We start from the raw sequence: 23,593 nt of genomic DNA on the forward strand, positions 1-23,593 counted from the left end.
CTTTTCCTGTTTCCGGCCCCGCTGTTCTCAAGCCCCACCTTCACTCTGTTCGAATTGGTCAATGATGGTGATTGACATGTCCATGATCAAATGTGGGCGTGCGTGACGCTCTGACGATTTCAGCGTGCGCGTTCGCGTTTCTAGCGCGCCATTCACTGAAACCTCACTGACTAGTCCAGACTTGTGCTGGGGTATTTATACTGAGGTAAGTAACAATAATGTCATAAAGTATTCATTTAGTTCATACTTAGAGACTGGATTCAAATAAATAGAGAAAAGCTCTGAAGTTTGAATCGGTATTTGCCAAACGGAGTTAATTGTAAACCCCCTGATTGCAGGCTAAGCTAACTAGCTATAACATGTAAATACAAAAGAATTGTTGTGTTTGTGGGCATTTAGCATTTCATTGCCGGTGAAGTCAACGTAGATGGGCCTTTAACAACAGTTTATGAAGCATCTAACGTTTGGTAACATTACAGGTAGTTGCAATGGCAGACTGGAACGCGTTCTACAAAAATGAAGATGATGATGAAGAGCTTGAGGATGGAGAACAGAGTGGAGGTACCACACACACCACTACACATGTTTTAGTATGTTGGTTCATGTGCATATACTTTTAGTGAATGTGTGGAACAGTGAGAGAAATGTGGCCAAGTGGAAAGGGGCGGGGGGTAGCACTCAATTTTTCTTCTAAAGATCCCAACCAAATTCTAAATATTTGTTGCCAACAACGCCACCTAGTAGGGGGACTAGGACCCAATAAAAAGGGTAGGGTTCAATACCCAGGGGTGAGCAGTAATTAAAACCAGAGATTAAAAACAATTCCAGTGAATTTATTACAACTTTAAGTAAAATAAAAAAAATAGTAAAATACACGATTAAAAGTATGTTGAACCTTGGCTAAAACAATTAACAGTCGCTAAAATGTCAACAAAGAAAAGGAAAAAGAAGGCTGAAGAGTTTATCCAGGGCAGAGCATTGGATCCAACTCCTTCCCCCCCGGCTTCAGCGTTGTAGCCCTCCACGCACGCTCCCCTGGCCGCCTTCTCCACTCCGCGGCTCGGCCCTGCCACACAAGAGAGCTGCCAGTGGGGAGAAAACGTGAACCCCTTCGCGCTGCCCCACCCTTGTGTGGGAACTCACAGATTTGGAGCAGCTTTTTCCCCAGCCGCTCCGCTCGATCACCAGGCACGGATTGTGTCCAATAGGTCCACCTGGATTCCCCGGGCCGTGGATGCCACTCCGTCCGTGCTCCTCCCGCACCCGTCTGCGTTGCACCGATCCGCCAGCTCTGTCGGGAAAGTAGTCGCCAGTGGGGAGGTGACACTGCTCCACCCCAATGTACCCACCCTTCGTGTTAGGACTCCCCGATTGTGAGCGGCTTTCCCTCAGCCGCTCCGCACGAACACCAAGCGTTGGGAGGGTACATACAGGTCTCCAGCTCTTCCACGCCACACCATTGCGTCCCACGCCTGCGTTCTTAGCCCAAGGTCCGTGTACTCCCCGTCTTGTCGCCGCACCGTATCCTTTCGGGCCCGGTCTGTCCAACTTGCACACCCTCTCTGTCTAAGCTTGCCTTTTTAACACTCCCCAATTGACCCACTTTCCGTCCCGTGCTGCGCAATAAGCAACAGGTGTGCGCAGCCAATGTCCCTCTCGCTCCTCAGGTTGGGGGTGTGGTCTAACATAATAAAAAAAAACACAGCCCTTTGCAAACAGAAACCCAAATATACATACAATGAAAACAAATCATAACAAACTAAAACAATTTGAAACACACACAAACCATGCAACAAAAACAATAAAGGGCATCTTCCCACAGAAAGATCCCTTGTTTAAATGGCCACATTTGTCTGAATACTTTAGGTGACTACAGGATCTCGGGCAGAGACAGTTTGGTGTTTCTTGTCGATGTTTCAAAAGAAATGTTTATCAAGGGAGAGGATGGAGAGCCTTCCAACTTTGACATGACTATGCAGGTAACTTTTGATGATTTAACTACATATCAACTTGTAATAGTTAACAAATATTTATGTCATATTTGTCAAAAATGATATGTTCCTGCATAGGTGGTGCGCACTGTCTACACCAGTAAGATCATCAGCAGTTACAGAGATCTGGTAGCTCTGGTTTTCTACGGCACGGAGCAGAGCAAAAACCCAAGAAACTCATTTAAACATGTTTATGTGTACCACGACCTGGATGAACCTGGTAAGAGAAGTTAACTGGATCTAAAATACCATATGTCAAATGTACACAATATTCCGTAGAAGATGAAGGATGATTATGAATAGTATAGCTGAAACAATTTATGTTTTAATAAAACTCGCTTGCCCTAGTGTAGACCCAGTAAAACATGTTATAAAAAGCATGTTTATTATTAGCTATGCAATTCTCTCAAATAAAGATGCTTCTGAATCATTTGAAACATGCATACCAATTTCAAGAAATGTGCCTCAATACACATTCTAAATTCCATAAAGCTGCTACACAGTTGTCAGTATTCACTTGCACAAACAAATATACAAAGTCAAATGCCCCAAATGTTCTACTTTCTAACCAGGATCATGTAGAGTAAATTATTTTGTTTTGTCACTAGCCATCTGAGTGCACTTCTCATCTGCCCCAGGTGCAAAGCGGGTGCAGGAGGTTGATGCCCTGCGAGGACCTAAAGGTGCCCAGCTGGCAGCAGAGACCATGGGCAGTGGGGAGACCTCTTTGGGGGACGCCCTTTGGTGCTGTGCCAATCTGTACAGTGACATCAAACTGCGCCTGTCACACAAGCGCCTCATGCTCTTCACCTGCCGAGACGACCCACATGGAGGAGACAGTGCCAAGGACCGGCAAGCGCGAACCAAAGCCGGGGACCTCAAAGAGACTGGTTTGTGCTGAAGAGCAAATTGCAACATAGAATCTTTGTATTTTGTTTTTTATGGCCAATGCTGAAATCTGTTTAGAATCCAGAGAAATCAAGTTCTGATGATATTTTGGGGCTGATATGCAAGGCTGATTTTGATTATTTTCCCCAAATTATATGATTTGAAATGACAACAAACTCATCCACAAACCTGTTTTACTAATTTACTATCCTCTTCACACTCAAGTGTTCAAATACAGTTATGCATCTTCTTTAGGCATCTGGTTGGCATAAACAAAATATCAGCCTTTGGAAAAGATTTAAGACCAATAGCTAAAAAGTACAAATATCAAATATCTCTGCTTTGTAGTAAAGGTGTTTGAGCAGACTAGACCACTTGTTTTCTCAGTTGAGTAGAAATACAATGTACAGCTGTTCAGAAAGAAATACCCACACAGTATCAGATAATTACATTTCAAATGTAATGTAAGTCTATAATGTATATGTCTAATTTTATATTCTTCTCCTTAGGTGTTGTAATTGATTTAATGCACTTAATGAAACCAGGAGGCTTTGATGTGTCACTGTTCTTCCGTGACATCATAAGTCCACCGGAGGATGAAAGCGAGCTGGGGCTGCAGCACAGCCCCTGTGAGAAACTGGAGGACCTCCAGAAGAGAGTGAGGGCCAAGGAGCAGAAAAAGCGTGCCATGGCCCGGTACTTTACTTTTCCCTACTATACTGTATATAGTATGTAATTACTGATATACTATATTATGTTTTATTAAATAATTTACACTTGACTATCCCTAGGTTAAGCCTGTGTCTTAGTGATGATGTGAAAATAGCTGTGGGTATTTTTGCCACTGCTGTCCAAGCACGAAAACCAGGGGCCATCAAACTGTACAGAGAGACCAATGAGCCAGTCCGCAGTAAAAGTCGCATCTTCCACTCTCAGACAGGGAGTCTGCTGCTTCCCAGTGAAATCAAGAAGGCCCAGGTAATAAGATAGAACCAGTACAATATGTTTATATTTTTTTATACTTAAGCACATCTGTCTATGAGTTTGTACAGTTTAATTAACTGGCCTGTTGTGTTTACTTGTCCACGTGTTTTGCCCTAGGTGTATGGTAGAAAGCAGATAGTACTTGAGAAAGATGAAGTAGACTCTCTAAAGAAGTTTGGTGATCCTGGATTATATCTCATTGGTTTCAAACCAATGGAAAACCTCAAACTGCACCATCACATCCGACCATCTGTCTTCATTTACCCAGAGGAGGATGAAGTCAAAGGTGTGGACTTTTTCATTTTCTTGATTTTTTTTTTTTTTTTTTTTTTTTTTGTATGTTCAAGTAATCTAGAGTACTGCGTAATGACTACTCCATTTGGTTCCTCATGACTGTAGGCAGCTCGTGTTTGTTCTCTGCCCTGTTAAAGAAGTGCAGTGAGAAAAATGTATTCGCTTTGTGCCGCTGCATCGCTCGCCGAAACTACCCCCCTCGCTTTGTGGCTTTGGTGCCTCAAGAAGAGGTGCTGGACGAGGGCAATGTCCAGGTTACTCCACCAGGTAATCACTTACTTATACCTAGAATTATAGATGCCATAATCTACCAAAGTGCCTAGTTGGAATCATTGTTTTCTGACAATATTGAATTGTTATTGTCTTTTGTCTTTGAATCAGGTTTTAACGTCATCTATCTGCCATATGCCGATGACATGCGGACTCTGGACATCCCTCACTGCCCACACGCTTCACAAACACAGGTGGATAAGATGAAGGAGATCGTTACAAAACTCCGTTTTAAATACAGGTATTTTTTGTCTGTTAAATACCACAAACCTTTAGTCTTTTTGTGACTGACTGGAAATATTTTAGTCTGTACTTCATTCATTTTTGAAAATGAATGCAGAAAGCAAAGATAGTTGTCAAAATTGTGTTTGTTGGTAATATAAATTAGACAGATTAACTTTCTACATGCTTGTCCATATCATTTATATATAATATAAATAATATATATACACACACACACACACGCATACACACACACACACGCATACACACACACACACGCATACACACACACGCATACACACGCATACACGCACACACACACACGCATACACACACACGCATACACACACACGCGCATACACACACACACACACACACACACACACACACATACATACACACACATACATACACACACACATACATACACACACATACATACACACACATACATACACATACATACATACACACACACATACATACATACACACACACATACACACACATACATACATACATACATACATACACACACACATACATACACACACACACATACATACACACACACATACATACACACACACATACATACATACACACACACATACATACACACACATACATACACACACACATACATACACACACACACACATACATACACACACACACATACATACATACACACACACATACACACACATACACACACACACACACATACATACATGTTATCTGTATGTATATATGTATGTAAAAACTACAACAACAACAACATAAAGATAACCTGACTAGCTAGTATTAAATCCCAGGGAGAAGAGGTGAGTTTTCAGTCTAGTCTTAAACGGTGTTACAAACTGAGAGGATCTGACAGGAAGAGGAAGGCTGTTCCACAGTCTGGGCGCTGCCACAGAAAAAGCTCCGTCACCTCTCGTCTTGAGCCTAGTTTTGGGCATGACCAACTGGAGCTGGTCTGCTGATCTAAGGGCTCTGGGTGGAGAATAAGGCTGCAGTAATTCCTCCAAATAGACTGAACCCAGAGTGCAAACATTTGAAAACAATTAATGACATTTTAAATTGCACCCAATATAAGACAGGAAGCCAGTGCAGGTTGCACAGCACAGGTGTGATGTGTTCTCGTCTCTTGGTATTTGCCAGCAGACGAGCTGCAGCATTCTTGACATGTTGCAAGAGCTGTAGGAGCCCTGGTCCAGCCCAAGGAGCAAGGAGCCTCAACTGAAAAAAGCTGGACTTTATAACAGGGCTAATGTGCTTGTCCAGTTTGAATATAGACTCCACTCCAAGATTCCTCACTGCAGGGAGACAATAGGAGGACAGAGAACCAGTCACACTGTCCTGCACAAGCAGTGGGTTAGTTTGCCCAAACACCACAATCTCAGTTTTATTTTGATTTAAGTTTAAGAATTTTGCGCTCAGCCTAGTCTGTACATCCCTGAGACAGTCCTGCAGAGCTTTGATTTTGCTCTGGTTGTCATTTGCAGTCACTGGCAGATATATTTGAATGTCATCTGTAAAACATTGAAATGTGACATTGTGCTTTCTAAAAACATCACCCAGGGGGAGCATGTACAGAGCAAAGAGGGCTGGCACTAATGTAGAACCCTGGGGCACACCTTACTCTTAGGGAAACACAGAGGAGGAGAACTGGGCGGCAGTAGCTCAGTTGGTAGAGCATTCACCCACTGATCTGAAGGTCGGCGATTCAATTCCAGCTCTCGACATAAACATCACAGGTTGAGCGGTCAGATCCACTGACCCACAGGTTGGCTGGTGTGATTCCAGCTCCCACAGATGAATGCTGTCATTGTGTCCTTGGGCAAGACACTTAACCCACCTTGCCCCTAGTGTCTGCGTACACTGGTGTGTGAATGTGTGTGTGAATGGGTGAGTGGTTCCTTGTTGTAAAGCGCTTTGAGTGCCTTGAAGGTGGAAAAGCGCTATAGAAAAATGTGACCATTTACCAACTGTCCTAAATTTACAGAAAAACTCCTGTCTGACAGATATGACTGAAAACCAACAGAGCGCTATAAAATAAACTTCCTACATCAATAAGATGACAGGGATGGTCTTTGTTTTTAGGTCTATAAAACTTATTTTCAATGAACAAGGATGGAGCCACTGACTGCAAGAGATGCAGCACGGACTGGAGACTAGAATGAGAGAAAAACTCAGTGTGGCCAAAATGAATTGGGCAATTATGCTATAAACTGGAAAACAGCAATATGTGGTTTTACAGTCAAGCGTATTTACCAACTTTTTAGTAATATTATCTTTCCTAATAATCAATTGAATTTAACAATTTGTTTCAAATTTAATAAAATAATATGTGCAATCTGTAAAACTGCAGTTAACTGTACGTTTTTGTCCTTCAATGCAGGAGTGATGCATTTGAGAACCCTGTCATCCAGCAGCATTATAGAAATTTGGAAGCTCTGGCTTTGGACATGACCGCCCCAGAGGAAACTGAAGATCTCATTAGTAAGGATTAAAAAAAAAAGTAAATGTGTAAATCTTAAAATATCATATTTTTACACCAAATCTTTTATATTTCAGTGCCAAAAGTGGAACAAATAGATGCACGCCTCGGTATTCTTGCTGACGAATTTAGAGAGATGGTTTACCCTGAAAACTACAATCCAAATGGAAAGCCAACTGCTAAACGCAAAACAGGTCAGAACTGCATTTGTGAAACATGAACATTGATCACAACTTTACAGGTCCTATATGACACAAAATGGATTCTTGTGAGGTTTAAGACATGTTATAATTAGGGGTGTCAAATTATCGCATTAATTGCGATTAATTAATTACAGTCATATTTAGCGCGTTATGTTTTTTAATCGCGTTAATCTCATTTTTAATCTCTAACTTTAGTGTTTCTGTATGCGAGTTGCTTTATTATAAAACCTGTTTTTATGTGTTGTTGGGACAACAACAACACACACACACACAAAAAACACATTTATACATTTTTTTATTTCGGTAATTCCACTCATTGCCGGAAACCCACACAAAACGCGCGCAGTAAGAGCGACGTAAACGTCATGTTAACGTTGGCGGCGTCAGTCGCACAATGGACGAGGTCAAAGAGCCAGTAAAACAGAGTCAGCAGTGCATTGGTAAAAACGCATTCGTGTCTTGGAAATTATTCTCCCGACGTGAAATATAAAAGAAAATAACAAATATAATATCGCCTACAACTTAAATGTCACTGGTGAAAACAACCTGCATAGGCTCATGATGTCTTCACTACTGTCCTATAGTGACCTGCCACATGAGGGGACACGCACACAAACACACACAAACACACACAAACAAACACAAACAAACAAACACACACCTTCATCATCGTCAACGCGCGGACCACGTTTCCTTCCGTAGTTACTGCGCGGACACCGCTGTCCTCCCGTGAGCCGCGTGTGGATCGTGTTTTCTCGCGTACGCTGCGTAAACTGCGCTTCCTCCTGTGCGCCTCTAAACCAGAACTAACACCAAAACTAAAACCAGAACTAAAACCAGAACTAAAACCAGAACTAAAACCAGAACTAAAACCAGAACTAAAACCAGGACTAAACCAGGACTAAACCAGGACTAAACCAGGTCTAAACTAGGACTAAACCAGGACTAAACCAGGACTAAACCAGGACTAAACCAGGACTAAAACCAGGTCTAAAACGGGACTAAACCAGGACTAAACCAGAATTAAAACCAGGTCTAAACCTGGTCTAAACCAGGACTAAACCAGAACTAACACCAGGACTAAAACAAGATTAATCCATTCCAGGACTAAACTAGGACTAAAGCAGGTCTAAACCAGGACTAAAACAAGGACTAAAACCAGTGATCTCATATATAAAGCATTTCTCTATCAATAATATTTTTAATATGGTTAAGGAAAGACTGGACTTGTTATTGTCTTTAAGTAGACAAAGGTTATTATGTTCCTCGTCTTTGCTACTTTACAGCAAACAGTTTCTTGGGCTCAACAGACAATTTGGAGAGATTTGTTAAACAATAAATGACTTTATAAAGTCACTTTTTTTTGTTCTATATCAGTCTTTTGATCTGCCACAATAATGTAATAATGAATTTAAATGAAAATACCTCAAATTGAAGGCTTTTGTCAGCAATTTTTAGGTGAGATTAAAATGAGATTAATTAGATTAATTAATTACAGATCATAATTAATTAATCTCAATTTTTTTTTAATCGCATGACAACACTAGTTATAATGTTGCTATCTCATCAAAAACATGACTGGAGTTCTGTTTTGTTTCATTTACACATGTTTGAGTAACCCTTTATTATTAGTCTGTTATTAGTCAGCTACCTTTTGCCTATTGCTCAGTGCAAATTCCAGGTCTGAAATCATTGTGAAGGTGTATGTAAACATTGCCTGTATATCATCACAAGGTGGAACAGAGTTTTCCATTGAGAGAAAAACTCAGACTAAAGATGCAGGGATTGTGTGTTTAATGTGTATGAATGAAACTAAATCCGAATCAGATCAGAAAAGAAAAAAAAAAAAAAAAAAAAGGGCGTAATATGGGCCCTTTAAAACCTGTATCACACTTTGATTGTGTCCAGTTTTCCTGTCTCTTTTTGCAGATGCGAATAGTGGTGGAGCTGAGAAGAAGCCCAAAATTGAGGTGCCGGAGGATGAACTAAGAAGCCACTTGAAGAATGGCACTCTGGGAAAGCTGACCGTGCCTGTGCTAAAGGAGGCCTGCAAGCAGTTTGGGATCCGAACTACAGGCACAAAGAAGCAGGAGCTAATAGATGCTTTGCTAGCCAAGTTGGGTCCATAATGAACTGAACAAAACCATGTCACTAACTACTGTATATGCCTTAAAGGGCGACAATGTAACTTTTCCAGGTGCTTGTCACCATGGAGATGTCACTGTTTTGCCTGGAATGTTCTACAAGGCCAAATTACGGGTCAGATCTGTTTAGAGGTGACCACGCACTCAGTAAGAAAAGTAAGACAGTGTGGTTTTCAAGGTGTTTTGAAGACAAAATAAACACCCATAATTGAAAAAATGCTAGATCTTTTTAATTGCATATTGTGAAACTTTCCTGGCAAAGCAAAGCAACCTCCCCAACCTCTGAAAAGTTACATCTTTAATCTGTAATGATTATGAGATTATGTTAGAAGTGTCCTAATTGTACAACATGTATCAAAATGCAGCAAATAAATAAAACCAGCCATTTTGTATAATCTACATATATTTTCTATTATCACATTATCTCTGAGTTGGTTTGTTTTTAGCTGAAATACCAGTTCCTCCTGTCCGGATGAGAGGTGTGCCTTGGTGAATAAAGCCTTAGCATTACTGGCATATTTGGAGCTTCTCTTAGCATTGTGCTGTGTGTTGAAGCAGAGTTCCTGATGAGGGCAGGTCAGCGCAGGCACAATCAACCACTCACCAGCAAGAAGGAGGGATTACAACTCTTGGCTACATGACTTGCAATTCAACAACTAGCTCATTGAGATATCAGCACCACAGAAAGGTACGCTACGTTAGGAGTTAGGTTTACTTGTGTTACTTGTGGACATAGCAAGTTTATTACACTAGTTATACATTGACATTTTAGTTTTACCTACTTTGCATGTGATTATGAACTGCTAACTATTCATTTGTTTACTAAGTTTGAAACAACTACTGTAGTGTTTTGTTTTGTTGTCAGAAGTGAGAAGTTGCACAATTTAACAGTGTCAATGCAGCAGGACAAAGGTCTGTGATCGGAGCAAGAACAATGGAGTGCAAATGCGATTCTGAAGATGCTGCTACGGGTAAGGGATGGGCCGATATGGATTTTGAGCCAATGTTGATATCCAGTATTTGTCTTGTTGCGACTGATAACCAATATCTTACAGTACAAATATGGCGCCTTTAAGATCCATAGTACAGATCAAATTTATGTCAAGTTATCATTTTTGTGAAAATAATAACAAAACACAGAGACTAGGGCAGTACAGAAAAAAATTGTGACAAATATCTGTGACATTTAATACTGGACGCATATCTGGGGAAATATTGCAGGATATTGCAAATATACCATCCTTAGGTAAGACACATGTTAGACAGTAACTGACCCCATAGATGATAAGGAACATGTTGCAACTACTATCTTCACAGGTTTTAGGCAGATGAAGAAATTCAATTTATTGGTACATTTAGGATTTAAAGTAGTAAAGAAAAGTAGCTAATAGTTTCTCACTAACTATTGTTTATTGCTGCTGTGTCCTTGAGCAAGACACTTTATTCTCACACTTCTTTTTGGTGTGACTAACCGTTAACAGAGTTAGTTTATTAGTTGCCATCACGATGCAATTATGGTGTCAATAAAAAAGGCATCAAATTGTAAAGCAACCTTGACTGTTTAAATGTGTCAACATGATTAAAGCTGGTCCATCAGGCTGCACCTAGGTCTGTCACAGTAACCAATTATACAACAAATATAGATGATAAGTGATAATATTGAAACTAAATTGTACAAATACAAAGCAGGATCAAAACTAATTACTCATTTGGGCAAGCAGTGATATTTAAAAAGTCACATTCACAGGACAGAAATGAACCTAATAGAGGTCATGCCCCAGGACCCCCGAGGAGGAGACTGTTTGAAACGTCTTTTCTAAAGAGAGATGTTTTGGATCCATACTTTGAGGGCCCTGGTCTAAACGAGGAGATGGATTTTTCATCCTTCCTGTAGCTGTAGCTCCCTCTCTGTCCATATGAACTATATGAACTATATGAACTACAAAGCCGCTCATGCAAACTATTTGAACTATAAAGCTGCTTCCACAATTATTGGAACAATTAAGCTTCTAAACATATGCTTTCTTAATTACTGCCTCAAGATGCTATGTTTTTATCACATTGTTGTCAATTGTCAAGAGGGGTCAGGTTGCCCCCTCTTGACAATTGGCCACCAAATACCCAGGTATTTTTAATAACCTTTGTTACAAAATTTTTGGTGCTTTCTACTTGTGATAATGTTGATTGAAAACAATTCTTGAATGTGCTATGTAACTTAAGGGATATATGTATTGCTGACTATACAACTTATACATAACAGTGTTTTTTATCTGTTGTTATGAATAGTATGTTGTCAATATACTTGAATTCAACATGTACAGTGTTTTTGGATATTTTGTTTTTTATTATCACATGTCTCAAGGTCATGACCCCTAGAAATGGTCACACCTGCAGCTCACTCCATCAGTCCTGATGAAGACTAAGTAGTAAACATGTTGGCGTGACAATTAATAAATACACCACAAATCAGAGAGCCTCTGAGCCTTTCTACTCTACAAGAAATTAACCTTTCTTGAATCACTTTGTTTTGAACAATCTTGAGCTGTATCAGAATAAGTATAAGATCACATAAATTAGTATATGTCCCTGGACCACTGGACCACTGAGGGATTACACAGATTACAAAGATACACAGACTGTATAAAACAAAATGATAATATAAAAGAAAGTAGCATGATTTAATGTTAGAAATCTCATTCTATATCCTGCTAACTGTCTTTTCTTCATAAAATTGTAGTTCAAAAGTGGCTGTCCAATTTGTCTTAAATTGAAGCTATTGAGGGCTGGCTTCTGCTCGGTAACACAATGGACTTCATTCACCAGTTATTTATCCAAGAATGTCTCATACCTCAGCATGGACATATTTAGGTCAAAGGTCAAAACCATGTCAAGTTGTAGTGCTGCTATTCTAAGACTGTGCTGTTTCTCTCCTCTAGGCTGGCTGAGCAGTGGCAACATGCAGATGGGAGCCTTCACTATCGTGGGCTATCTTCTCTACAGATTCTCCCAAAGTCAGTCAGAATTATATTCATCATAATGTTATATACCCCCATATAAAAATCATCACTTATTTTGGCCTTTTCCTGCAGCACTCCCAGCTCTAATCAGATGGCCAATCCGCATTTTCTGCTCCATTACTGGTGAGATTATACAATTTCATACAGGATTATTTCAAGGTGCATTATGTAACTTTTCTGGTGGATGGTCCATTACCTACTTGTCTCCATGGAGATTTCTTTTGCCTAAAATGTTCCACAATGAGACAATTACTGGTTAGATTTGTGAAAAGATGACCCAGATGTAAGATTGCAACATCTTTTTGAGCAATAAAAACATTCTGAATTCAGTAAATGCAAGGCAGCTACAATGCAAGGCAGGAACATTCCAGCCAGAGTAATTACATCTCCATGGAGGCTAGCAAGTGGCAGACCCCCCCACCAAAAAGTTATAGTGTTAAGTATTTAGCAATTATCAGTTCCTATTATTAATTAATTAATTAATTAATTAATAGTTGGGTTTGTATAGTGACACCCAAAGCGCTTTACAGTGCAGATGGACAGAAGTGATTCTGCCAATTTGCACCTTTGGCCCCTATAACCAGCGCCAACCCTCACCTACTCACCACATACATATCAGGCAATGTGGGTGAACTGTCTTGCCTGGCCAGTACAACAGTTTTTTGCCACTGGCACTCCATTATGGCACCTTATATCCCCAGTGGTCTCCCATCCAAATACTAACCAGGCCTGGCCATAGCTTATCTTAGTTTCTGAGAACTGATGAGAGCAGGCTGGGACAGGCCGGTATGACCCATCTAAGGCCTGGTAGCCATATTTGAGATTTATGAAAAGTTATATAGTGCACCTTTAAATAATACTGAGGTAAAAAAGAAATAAAAAATTGTTGCATTTTACATATTTTTTCCCAGGTCTGTCCACTCTCTGGAGCTGGGTCACTCGTCTTATTGGAACTCTCCGTGGTACATCACTCATTCTGCATTCACAATGTATATCTTAATGTGTGTTCAAAGTTTAAGTTTATACCTGTGTATGTCCTGCAGTAATCAAGAGTCTATATAAATGGTTGTCCCAATTTTGGCACTTTCTCGTCAGTAAGTGAAGTTTTTTTTTAATTGGTTATAAATATGATCTAATTTGTGTGAATGTGCTCTAACATGTCTCTACTACTTCTTCTGTAGAAATTTCTTCCAAATTTAGCTGGCTCTCAAAGATCATCAAAGTCATTACAGGTCTGTTACTATATCTTAACTAATTGTTAGTAGTAGTTGACTTAATTGTTTTGATCTTCTCATTGTGTAAAAGTATTTACATAATTTCTGGTCACTGGTCATGTTAGGGTTGGATACAAGCATTGCTGACAATGTTGAAAGCTACATTTGTGATTAGCTAATGTTATCATGCTTATTTCCTTACCCAAACTAAAGGAATCTAAGGAAATTTAAATCAATTTGAATGAGAGCTTGTATCTTATCTTAAACAAACATACAACTTAGAACTTCTTGCAAATATTTTGCTAGCACAGTGAGTTTGAGGGCGAATGGGACTAGACCCTTCTTGGAAAAATTTTTAAATAAATACACTGCTCCGATTGAAATAGTGGTTTAAATTGTGCTTTATTGTTTTATTATTTTACTCTTTACCTTTAGTTCAGTAAAGATTGGCAATTCCAGGGCTGAACACAAGGTGGAACAAAGTTTGAGAGAAGAATTCAGCCTAAATATGCTGGATTTGTGTGTTAAATGTAAATTAAAAACTAGATGGGTATATTTAAAGCTATATCATAGAACATTCAAGGCAGACCAACATCTCTGAGACAAGCAGGTGGCCAGACCCTCCTACCAGAAAAAGTTACATGTTACACCTTTAATATTGTCATATTATGAAAGCATGCATTTCATTCTGTTTTGATCTATAGGTGCATCCGATGATGACCTGTCTGATCTCCCTGGCCTCCGGATTATCCTCCTTAGACCTTGCGATAGTCGACCAAGCTCTCTGGCGGACTTCCTACTGGGCCCCACACCCCCAAAATCAGATACCTCTCCAGAACCTCCCTTACAAAGCTCCAGAAGGACAATCATACTAAACGTGGGCGAGATCTCCATCATAGACACCCCAGCTCTTCCAGGATTGACACTGGACCACCATAGCAGAGCGCGAGAAGGTCTTAGAAGCCTCCAGCTCTCCAGCCCTGGCCCTCACGCTTTTCTCATCGAAATCCCCATTTTGAACACCGAGCTCCACAACGATCTTAACCGCGTCACCCAAGCGGCCATGGAACTTTATGGAGACGAAGTAACGGACTACATCCTCCCTGTCATCACGCATAAACACAGTCTAAGTCGACGAAAGATAGAGAATTTACTTCATTCGCAACCTGGTAGCTACAAAAAGGGACCTCTTGTATGTCGACAGAGGCCAGAGGTGGTGAATATCAGTACTGAACGCTCTGTGGATGACTTGAACGCATCACGAATAAGTTTATTCAAGCGCGTGGTTGAACTAAAGAAGATGAAGGGGAGTTTTGTGCATGAGTTACAAAGGAGAGAGGACCGTGTCAGGGAGGAGATATTGATAGACATGGCTAAGATGCTGGCAACCAAACTGGGACATATGTAGTGAAGTCTGCTTTGTGAATGATAAAAAGGAGGAGAAAGTATATGACAGTAATCAGAGGTGGGAAGAAAAAAGTAACGTTACTTCAAAATAATATTACTCCAACTGAAGAACAAAGTAGTGGTCCATGTTCCATAACTGTCAGGATTTAACATCTGATGAATAATTTAATAAATGTAATGCAATTGTAAGGACAAAGCATTAAATAATGCACAAAAATTGGTATTTTCAATAGATAGACCACAAAAATTAGAAACTTATATCTGAAGAGGCAGTGCAAGATCATTTCATACTGTCAACATAAAGTTTTTGTCATTTGTAGACTTACTGTGGGATGAGTGACCACAATTTTTACTCAAGTAAAGTACTGGGACTTAAATAAAAATAAAAATATTACTCAAGAGAAAGGAGTAAATAAGTAACTAAGTAGTATGCTGCAAGAAAAGTACTCTGAAAAGCAGTTCCTTTAAAAAGTGACTCAAGTAAATGTAACTGGGCACTACCCACCTCTGACAACGATCTACTACTAAGAGATGACTGGACTATCTGAATGTCATGTACCACAAATTTACATGAGTCTTTGTAATTCCAGGCTTGGAGCTAGTCATTTGGATTTTTATTCAAAACAGATATTTAAATGATTTGCACAGTGCTTTACTTACATTGAATTAATTGAACTTGTAAAAACATTCTTGAAGAAGAATGCACATGGGTCAAAATAAACCATATGTCAGGTTGGAGACAAGTGCTGTACTGTATGACTAATATTGCTCATGGTATCTTCTAACAAATCAGGAAGTCCCCTTGAGATTAAGAATCTTATTGGTCCTGGTCCAGGTAGCAGTCAACACAATGAATATGAAACAGTCAAATCACAAAATATCATATTATAAAATTTTGCATCTCTCAAGAAAAACATACACGTGTCTCAATTACTACACTTTTCACAATTTTCTTACATTTTCGCATGAGGTGACACCTTAGATTTAAATTTAAGATCTTTCTGTAAATAATTCCAACTCTGTAGAGCTGTCTAGGAAAAAGCAGATTTTCCAAGCTCAGAGGGTGCAATGTTTAGTAAAACGAAGCCTACCTGAGCTGATATTAAAGAGATTACCAAAGTACTTAAAGGTGCATTATATGACTTTCTAGTAGAGGGTCCACCATGGAGATATTGTTTCGTCTGGAATTTTGTGCTACAGTGTGCTACAATCATAACTGGATCTGGATTGCCAGTGCCTGCCAAGAGATGACCTACAGGTTTTTACCATTCTCAATATATGGACAGGCCATGCCTCATATAAAAGCTTAGAACCTCCAGAATTCAGTCGCTGAGCTGCAGAGGCTGTACTGGCACTGATTCATGACTGGCAGCAGGTGATGGGGTTTAGGTAGTGACCATTCAGATCATGTTTATGAATTTTAAAATCAAGATCCTACACACAGTTCCTTTAAAACTGTACCATCACAAAAATGTGGCCAATTGAATTTCACATGCCAAAACAATAACCAAAAGAACAAACATTGTCAAACAGCTTATGAAGCATGTTAAAGCTCCTGTTAAGGTAAGATGTGTAGTAAAAATTGTATCTATTATAAGTAAACACTCTGCATGCCTTATGTTGTGGTTAAGCAAAGACCTGCCTAGAGCTCCCACTCAGTAATGCCCCTCATTTCATAATTTATATATCATCAAATTTTAAATACCAGTAGTGGGGAAAAAATAGCTCCATCCAGAATGCAACTGCACTTTTTCTTTTACCAAATACAGAAATGATCAAAAGTCAGTCCCCAAAGTTCAGAACCAGATCATATCAGGAGACATCAAAGTAAAAGAATACTTTGCTGCATGCACTGGTTTGTGACCTTTGATTTGGTTTCAGTGTTTGTTTTTTATGTGTAAAAAATGTACATGTATATGTAAATATTTACAGTTGCTCCATTAAGGTTGTTATGTAATCTGTTCTATTCAGTAATATAGATATAAGAGAACTTTGTTGGAATATGGAAGTACTGTGATATGCCATTAATTGATAGTCCAAAATTATATAAGTTTATGGGCCATATGAACTAGTATTATATGTATGGTTTACAGAAAATATTATATTAAAATATAGTACTGTATTTGTTACAGTATATTAAAATATAGTATTAGAGGTTCTTTTATTTATGGAAAAGGCTAAATAATGCTGTGATTAAAATTTGTTTTACCTGCGTTCTAGATCTTACGTTATTTAACTATGATCATTTCAATCCAGGTAAAATGAAAGTGGAAAAAGTGGGTTTGCAGTTGCCTCTTGGGAGGGGCTGATTACTGACGCAGGCGTGACAGTAGGAGCTAGTCAGCAGTGCGCATGCGCGCGTTTGCACTGAAAGAGGCAGGCAGAGGGAGAGAGCAACACCAGGAAAAAAGTGCTAAAGACAAAGGACTGGACAGCGCGTATGGAAAGAGTTCCCAACATGTTTAGATCCCTCAATGATTCATGACAACCTTTAAGAGGGAGTGCGCCAGGTGAGTGTCCGCTGTCCGCACACAAAGTTCTAAGGCGATATGTTACAGGAGGCGTTGTGTTTGTGTGTTTGCTGTACACTGAGGAGGTACGTAGATGAGTAGAGCCTGTGCTAACTGTTCCTAACAATGTGTTATTGCATGAACATGTTAAAACACTGTACAAGAGCGCCTGTATGCCCGTAAATGTGCTCCGGAGAGCCGTGGGGCTGTCATGTTTTGCTAGCTCCCTGTGCCTGTGCTCCCTCTGTCCACATCACACTGCTGGAAATGTTTACCTTGTGCTCTTTTTGGAGTCTGCTGACCAAAACGACACTGGAGTGTTGTTGTAGCTAGAGGCAGGAGCTGAAAGGGTCAATGTACTGAGGCCAATGGACTTTTAGGATATGCTTTATTTATATGTTTTACTTAGTGTTTTTTGAACCCTTGTGTGCTAACTGCTAAGCATAAATTAACAATTGTGCCGTTTGTTTTTCCAGCCGAAGTACAACACTATGGTGGGAATGATCTCAAGTCAGTAAATTGGTGACAAGATAAAACTAAAGTGAGGACCTCTCAGACATTAAGACTCTGTGACCGTGGTGCTGAAAGAAGATCTTTTGAAACATTCGGAGGATATCACTGCTTCAGCTCTTCTTACTGTGTGTATTTGTGAGAGAACAAGTGCAGTTTGCATTGAGGAACTGAAGGTTTAAATTACTTACAAATCTCTACCTCCCCCTCCACCACTCTACAAGACCCTCTCCACCAAGAGGCTGAGGGTTGCCATGGCAGTGATCGCCATGACGCCCATGTAGCGTCCTGAAGGTAGAGGTAGCAGTGGGGCTGGAGGAGGCATGGGAAGTGCTCCGTATCCAGCCGGGGAATGGAAGGGCAAGGGCAGGGGAGGCCTCCAGGAGCTGGGATGCATGCCCTGGAAGGTCAGCAAGCAGAAAGCCCTTGGGGTGGGGGGAGAGGTAGTGATGGGAGGTGAGGAGAGAAGGACCATAGATCCCAAAGACTGTCCACAACAAGAAGTGTCCTCTTCTTCTTCTTTATCTCCGCATGCACCTCCTCTGCCCTCTCACACCCCTCCAATCATCTACCATGAGAAGCAGCGGAGAGAGCTGTGTGCCCTGCATGCTCTCAACAACGTCTTCCAGGATGGGGCTGCCTTCAGTAGAGAAGCTTTACAGGAGATATACCAGAGGTAACAAGAATTCCCATTGGATAGACTGGAAGAAACTAGCATATTTTTCTGCAATTTTCTTTACATTTCAGGCTTTCACCAAGTACTCTAATGACGCCCCATAAGAAGAGCATGCTGGGAAATGGAAACTATGATGTAAATGTCATCATGGCCGCCCTGCAGACCCGCGGGTTTGAGGCTGTGTGGTGGGACAAAAGAAGGTAATTGATAATTGTATTTCTTTTAATATAGCTTTTTTAAATTTAGCTTTTAATATCACATCCCTTATGCTGCTATTCTGCTACTGGACATGTCCAAAACACACAGATGAAGAGGGTTGGATGAGCGCTTGTCCTGTGTCCTCTCCTGCCCCTCACCAGTGCACTGAGCTTGCTCTTTGATTAGTCAGCACTCAGTTACTAGACTCTAAAGCCTCTGAGACAGTTTTATCAGCAGCCATGTTATCAGTACCACGAGACATACAAAAACAATCACTGACACACTCGTATCAGGAACTGCACTTGTTATCAGACAAGCCCATATTCCTGTTTGGACTCCACTGTAAGACAAATGTGGGCAAAAAGTCATAGCAGTTATGTTTTTTAAAGGGACGTGGGCAGTATAGAGCTGTCCAATGTGACCGGCTTCATTCTGAATGTTCCGTCCAACCTGCGCTGGGGTCCTTTCCGCCTGCCACTCAAACGCCAGCACTGGATCGGGGTCCGAGAGGTGGCGGGGATGTACTACAATCTGGACTCCAAGCTCCGGAGTCCCCAGTGCATCGGCAGCCCGGAGGAGCTCAGGTCAGTGTGCACTTGGGAGGTCAAAGTTCACTTTTGATATAATATTCATGTATGTGTTTGAATAATACCAGGGGAGAAACCGAAAGTAGATTTTTCTTTCTTTGAAATATCAATGATTTATCACTGTAATATGTTATATTACATTAACAACATTAAGTAACATTAAAATTTTTATGTAATAATGGAGCAGCATTATATTAGAAGGACAAAGGCTCTTTCACTGTTAATTTTCAATAAGTATTCAAAAGGAAAATCCAACCATAAAATTATCTGTTTTTCAATCTATTAGCAAATTGACAAAATGGTTTCATTGCAGTCATGTAATCTCAGAAGATTTGACCTGCTATTCAGAAAAACTGGTTTGAACACCAACTCTGGTTTGAATTTAATTTAAAATTACACTAGTGGTTCTACTTCTACTGCTATAGAATATTGCAAAATGTTTTATTAATCTATTTATCAGCAATTTGCCTACAAAAAACAACTTATCTCCTCACATTACTTTTCCTTCACAACAATAAATAGTTTGGTAAGGTTTGTGTCTATCATCTATGAATTAGCAACTATGATCATCAGACTTCCCTAAATCATAACATACATTATTTTATGATTTAGGGAAGTCTGATCATCATAGTTATTTCTGAATTTCCTAAATCACATGAATGCACCATCATATCAGCTTCCTCAAAAAATTGTTTTTGCTTCAATATGCTGTTCATTCAAAAACCTTTTTAAGAGGAAAATGACTGACCAGCAGTTGCAGACAAAGTTGTAGAGGGTGACTGCAGAATATTTACTTAATTTTACTTACTTCTTTTTTTTTTTTTCAAATTTTTAAAGGGGCCATATTCTGTTATCTGATCTGTTATAATATATAGTTGTTCCTCATCAAAATGTACCCGGAGTTGTGTTTTTATTTCATTCACACATGTTTAACACACAAATCCTGCGTATTTAGGCTTCTTCTTCTCTCAAACAGAAAACAGTCTGTTTCACCTTGATGTCACCTGATGTGACATGGCAATACAGAAAGTGCTGTGTTTTTAAACTCCATACACCTTCACTAGAATCATTTGGATAATTCTGGGTCATTTCTGAAGTGCTATCTCTGTTTACATTTCTACAGGAAGTTTCTCCGTCAACAGCTGCGTGGCAAAAACTGTGAACTTCTATTGGTGGTGTCAGACGAAGTAGAGGCCCACCAAACATGGCGGACCGACAGCTAAGGGAAGAAGTAGCTCAGCTGCTGAACAGGAGGAAGTTGAGTGGCCTGCCATTTTGGATGCGCACTTACAATTTTTTCCTTCCCTTTTTTGAGTCTTGTTTACAACACCACTGCTGGACTCATCTCCAAAGGGGGGCAAAGCAACTTAACAGGGAGTATCAAATCAATCACAGTCCTTTATTTGCGACACAGACTTGAAAATTTGAAGAAAAAAAAAAAGAGGAGAAATTTTGTGGTTTTTATATATTGACTATTTTGTTGTTTTCTTTTCTCCAGTTGTAAAGATACTGGGTTGGGCATAGTAATAAAGTGCTTTATCAGCCTGCCATCGAGTTACCATCTCACCAAAGTGCGTTCCTTCCTCCCACTAGCTCTCTATTTCACTCACCTGTCTAAAAACGTGTTACCAATGCATTTCTGTGTTGCATTTTGTCCACCTACCCAACACCACTGGCCAAACCGAGCCTAGTTCACCTTTGCAAGAAGCAATGCAAACACCTTGCTCAAACACTCCCTCTAGTGGAAGTTCTTTGGATTTTCTTTTCCAGTAAATTGAAATATTTACTTGTTTTATTGTCCAGGAAGAGGTTAAACTTTCTAGTGAGGAAACTACTAGCCTTTTTTTTTTCAACTGAGTAATATATATTTATTGACAAAGATATCACAATCAAGTGCAAAAAAATGCCATGCCAAATGCACAGTCAATTTACACACCAAAATGTCTGTTTCATATCTGCCAAATATGTACAAGGAGGAACATGTAAGTGTGTGTAGTTGTGTGTTAGATTTATTGTTTTTTCTAAGTGTCTGTCTGTAGATGGAACAGAGGCGAAGGATAGAGTGCCTATGTAACAGAAAAGTCTTGAACATGGTTGTGTTTGTCGAGAAAAGTGAGAGTTGTTGACGCTTCACATGTCCAGTCGTGTGATGTCATGGTTGAATATTGTTAAGTGCGCCGAAGAAGAGATTCCAGTGATGATGTAGCTTACGCATCATTTAATAGAAATCTATATTTTGTTGATGTAACTGATTATATTGGCCTTAAAAGTTTACATTCAAACAACGCCTTTTGCTTTGAATTTGCACTATATAAAATTTCAGGTGGAGAGTCTGTCAACTGCTTGCCTCTTGAATGTTATTGCTTTGCCAGGAATGTTCCACAGTATGATATTAACTCCTCTAGAGCCACCTGCTTGTCTCCATGGAGACAGCCAAGTTTGGAATTCAGACCCTCCACCTAAAAACTTATAGTGCTCCTTTTTAAGAAGCAAAAGTGTGGTTTAAAATAGCCATTTCTGGACTTGAGACTTTAAAAATCAAATCCAGCCAAGGACCTTATGTTATAATGGTGACATAGAAAGAAAACCTTTCTTATGGTATCACTTTTCACTCATGTACTGTCCCAGTGACTTTTCTGTTATGCCTTGACTGTATGGCAAGTATCACATACAATCACATGGAGAACTCTCACATTTGCTGTGCCATGTCAATCCATAAACCTGTAAAATGAAAAAAAAAAAAAAATCTTGCTGTATTTTCTTTTGTATTTTTGCATATAAATAAAAAGCGTATGTCACTTTAAAAAAAGAGGTATTATACTTTTTGGTGTACTTTATATAAACTGTACAATATGTAGAACAATATTTTACATGTTTTGTTAATAATGTTCGTAATGGTAAAATGGATCTAACGGCATAATAATGAAACAGGTTTATTGACCTATCCTATAAAAAAACTGCAGACCTTCATGGGCACTTTACTGTACTGAGTTTTTTGATAGAGTGTACAGGAAGTACAGGAAAGTGGGTGGTGATAGGGGGTAGGGGAAAACTGACATGAAGGACAATACATGATTCCTCAAACAAGAATTAGTGGCTATGTCCACATGCGCATCGAAATCTGATTTCTGGACCTTTACGATTATGTAAATGACATGCAAATTTAAACATTTTATGTGACTTATCAGAGAGGGACCATTATCAGATTATTATTTTGCTGTTTATATGTAATTTTTATGGTCTTGCCATTTCAAAGAACAGTTAAAAGCTCTAATACTTAGTTTACTGATTCTTGTGAGCTTTAAGCCATGTTAGACCATTACCTCACATACTCATAGTTGTGTTTTGTTTCATTCACACGTTTGAGTAACCACACATTATTAGTCTACATCTCCAAAACTCAAAATGCTCTGTTCCACCTTGTGATGATGTGTCATGAAACGGTAGTTTTCAAGTTGACAGCTACCTTTTAACTTTTGCTCAGTAATTCCAGGTTTGAAATGATGCAAAAGGTTGTATGGTGTATGGACTACAGAAGCACAGCGGAGCACTTCCTGTATTACCACATGACATCACAAGGTGAAATAAAGTGTCTACTGTTTGAGAGAAGAACTCAGCCTAAATATGTAGTTTTTCTGTGTTAAGCATATGTAATTGAAACAAAACATAACTCCAGGTATGTTTTTGAGGAAACGACATTATAACATAGACCAGAAAATAGCGTAATATGGGCTCTTTAATAATTCGAGTCTGAGTGCGCACGTAACCTCAACCGTTGAAAATACAATTGAGAGAAAACTGTTTATGATGAGGGAACGCTGTTATAAGCTCATGAAAATCGATTTGACCTAATACGTCCCTTTTAACGTGCAAACACCGTCGTTTTGTCGTTTACATACGGTGAATAAAAACATTATTACGTTATTATTTAGCTGCGCGCGAGGATGGAGTCGTGAGCGCGCCCGCGGATGGATG

The 23,593-nt window shown here is 39.6% G+C and overlaps 2 protein-coding genes across 4 annotated transcripts; both read left to right on the forward strand.

Moving 5' to 3' along the window:
- The first annotated feature begins 87 nt into the window (after positions 1–87).
- xrcc6 (X-ray repair complementing defective repair in Chinese hamster cells 6) lies at positions 88–9,898 on the forward strand. Its single transcript, XM_020924171.2, has 13 exons — positions 88–205; positions 480–561; positions 1,867–1,979; positions 2,070–2,211; positions 2,630–2,881; positions 3,389–3,575; positions 3,671–3,857; positions 3,981–4,149; positions 4,263–4,424; positions 4,539–4,668; positions 7,054–7,154; positions 7,230–7,346; positions 9,285–9,898. Exons 2-13 carry the CDS (start codon positions 489–491, stop codon positions 9,482–9,484), a joined length of 1,833 nt encoding a protein of 610 aa, XP_020779830.1. The 5' UTR covers positions 88–205; positions 480–488; the 3' UTR covers positions 9,485–9,898.
- Positions 9,899–10,034: 136 nt separating this feature from the next.
- Positions 10,035–21,172, forward strand: josd1 (Josephin domain containing 1). Of its 3 annotated transcripts, none has more exons than XM_020924318.2 (9): positions 10,035–10,187; positions 10,365–10,470; positions 12,436–12,510; positions 12,589–12,639; positions 13,428–13,478; positions 13,560–13,610; positions 13,698–13,748; positions 14,435–17,647; positions 18,124–18,478. In XM_020924318.2, the coding sequence occupies exons 2-8, from the start codon at positions 10,434–10,436 to the stop codon at positions 15,136–15,138; spliced, it is 1,020 nt and encodes a 339-aa protein (XP_020779977.1). In that variant the 5' UTR covers positions 10,035–10,187; positions 10,365–10,433; the 3' UTR covers positions 15,139–17,647; positions 18,124–18,478. The 3 variants fall into 3 exon arrangements, with proteins under 3 accessions (XP_020779977.1, XP_020779978.1, XP_055005846.1); XM_020924319.2 differs by having other exon boundaries at positions 10,402–10,470; XM_055149871.1 differs by lacking the exons at positions 10,035–10,187; positions 10,365–10,470; positions 12,436–12,510; ... (2 more) ...; positions 13,560–13,610; positions 13,698–13,748 and adding exons at positions 18,905–19,033; positions 19,421–19,615; positions 20,742–21,172 and having other exon boundaries at positions 15,136–17,647; positions 18,124–18,833.
- The last annotated feature ends 2,421 nt before the right edge of the window (positions 21,173–23,593 follow it).

The sequence above is a fragment of the Boleophthalmus pectinirostris genome, unplaced genomic scaffold (assembly GCF_026225935.1).
Source record: "Boleophthalmus pectinirostris isolate CB_2022bp ecotype Guang Dong unplaced genomic scaffold, ASM2622593v1 HiC_scaffold_14, whole genome shotgun sequence".
Taxonomy (NCBI): Eukaryota; Metazoa; Chordata; class Actinopteri; order Gobiiformes; family Gobiidae; genus Boleophthalmus; species Boleophthalmus pectinirostris.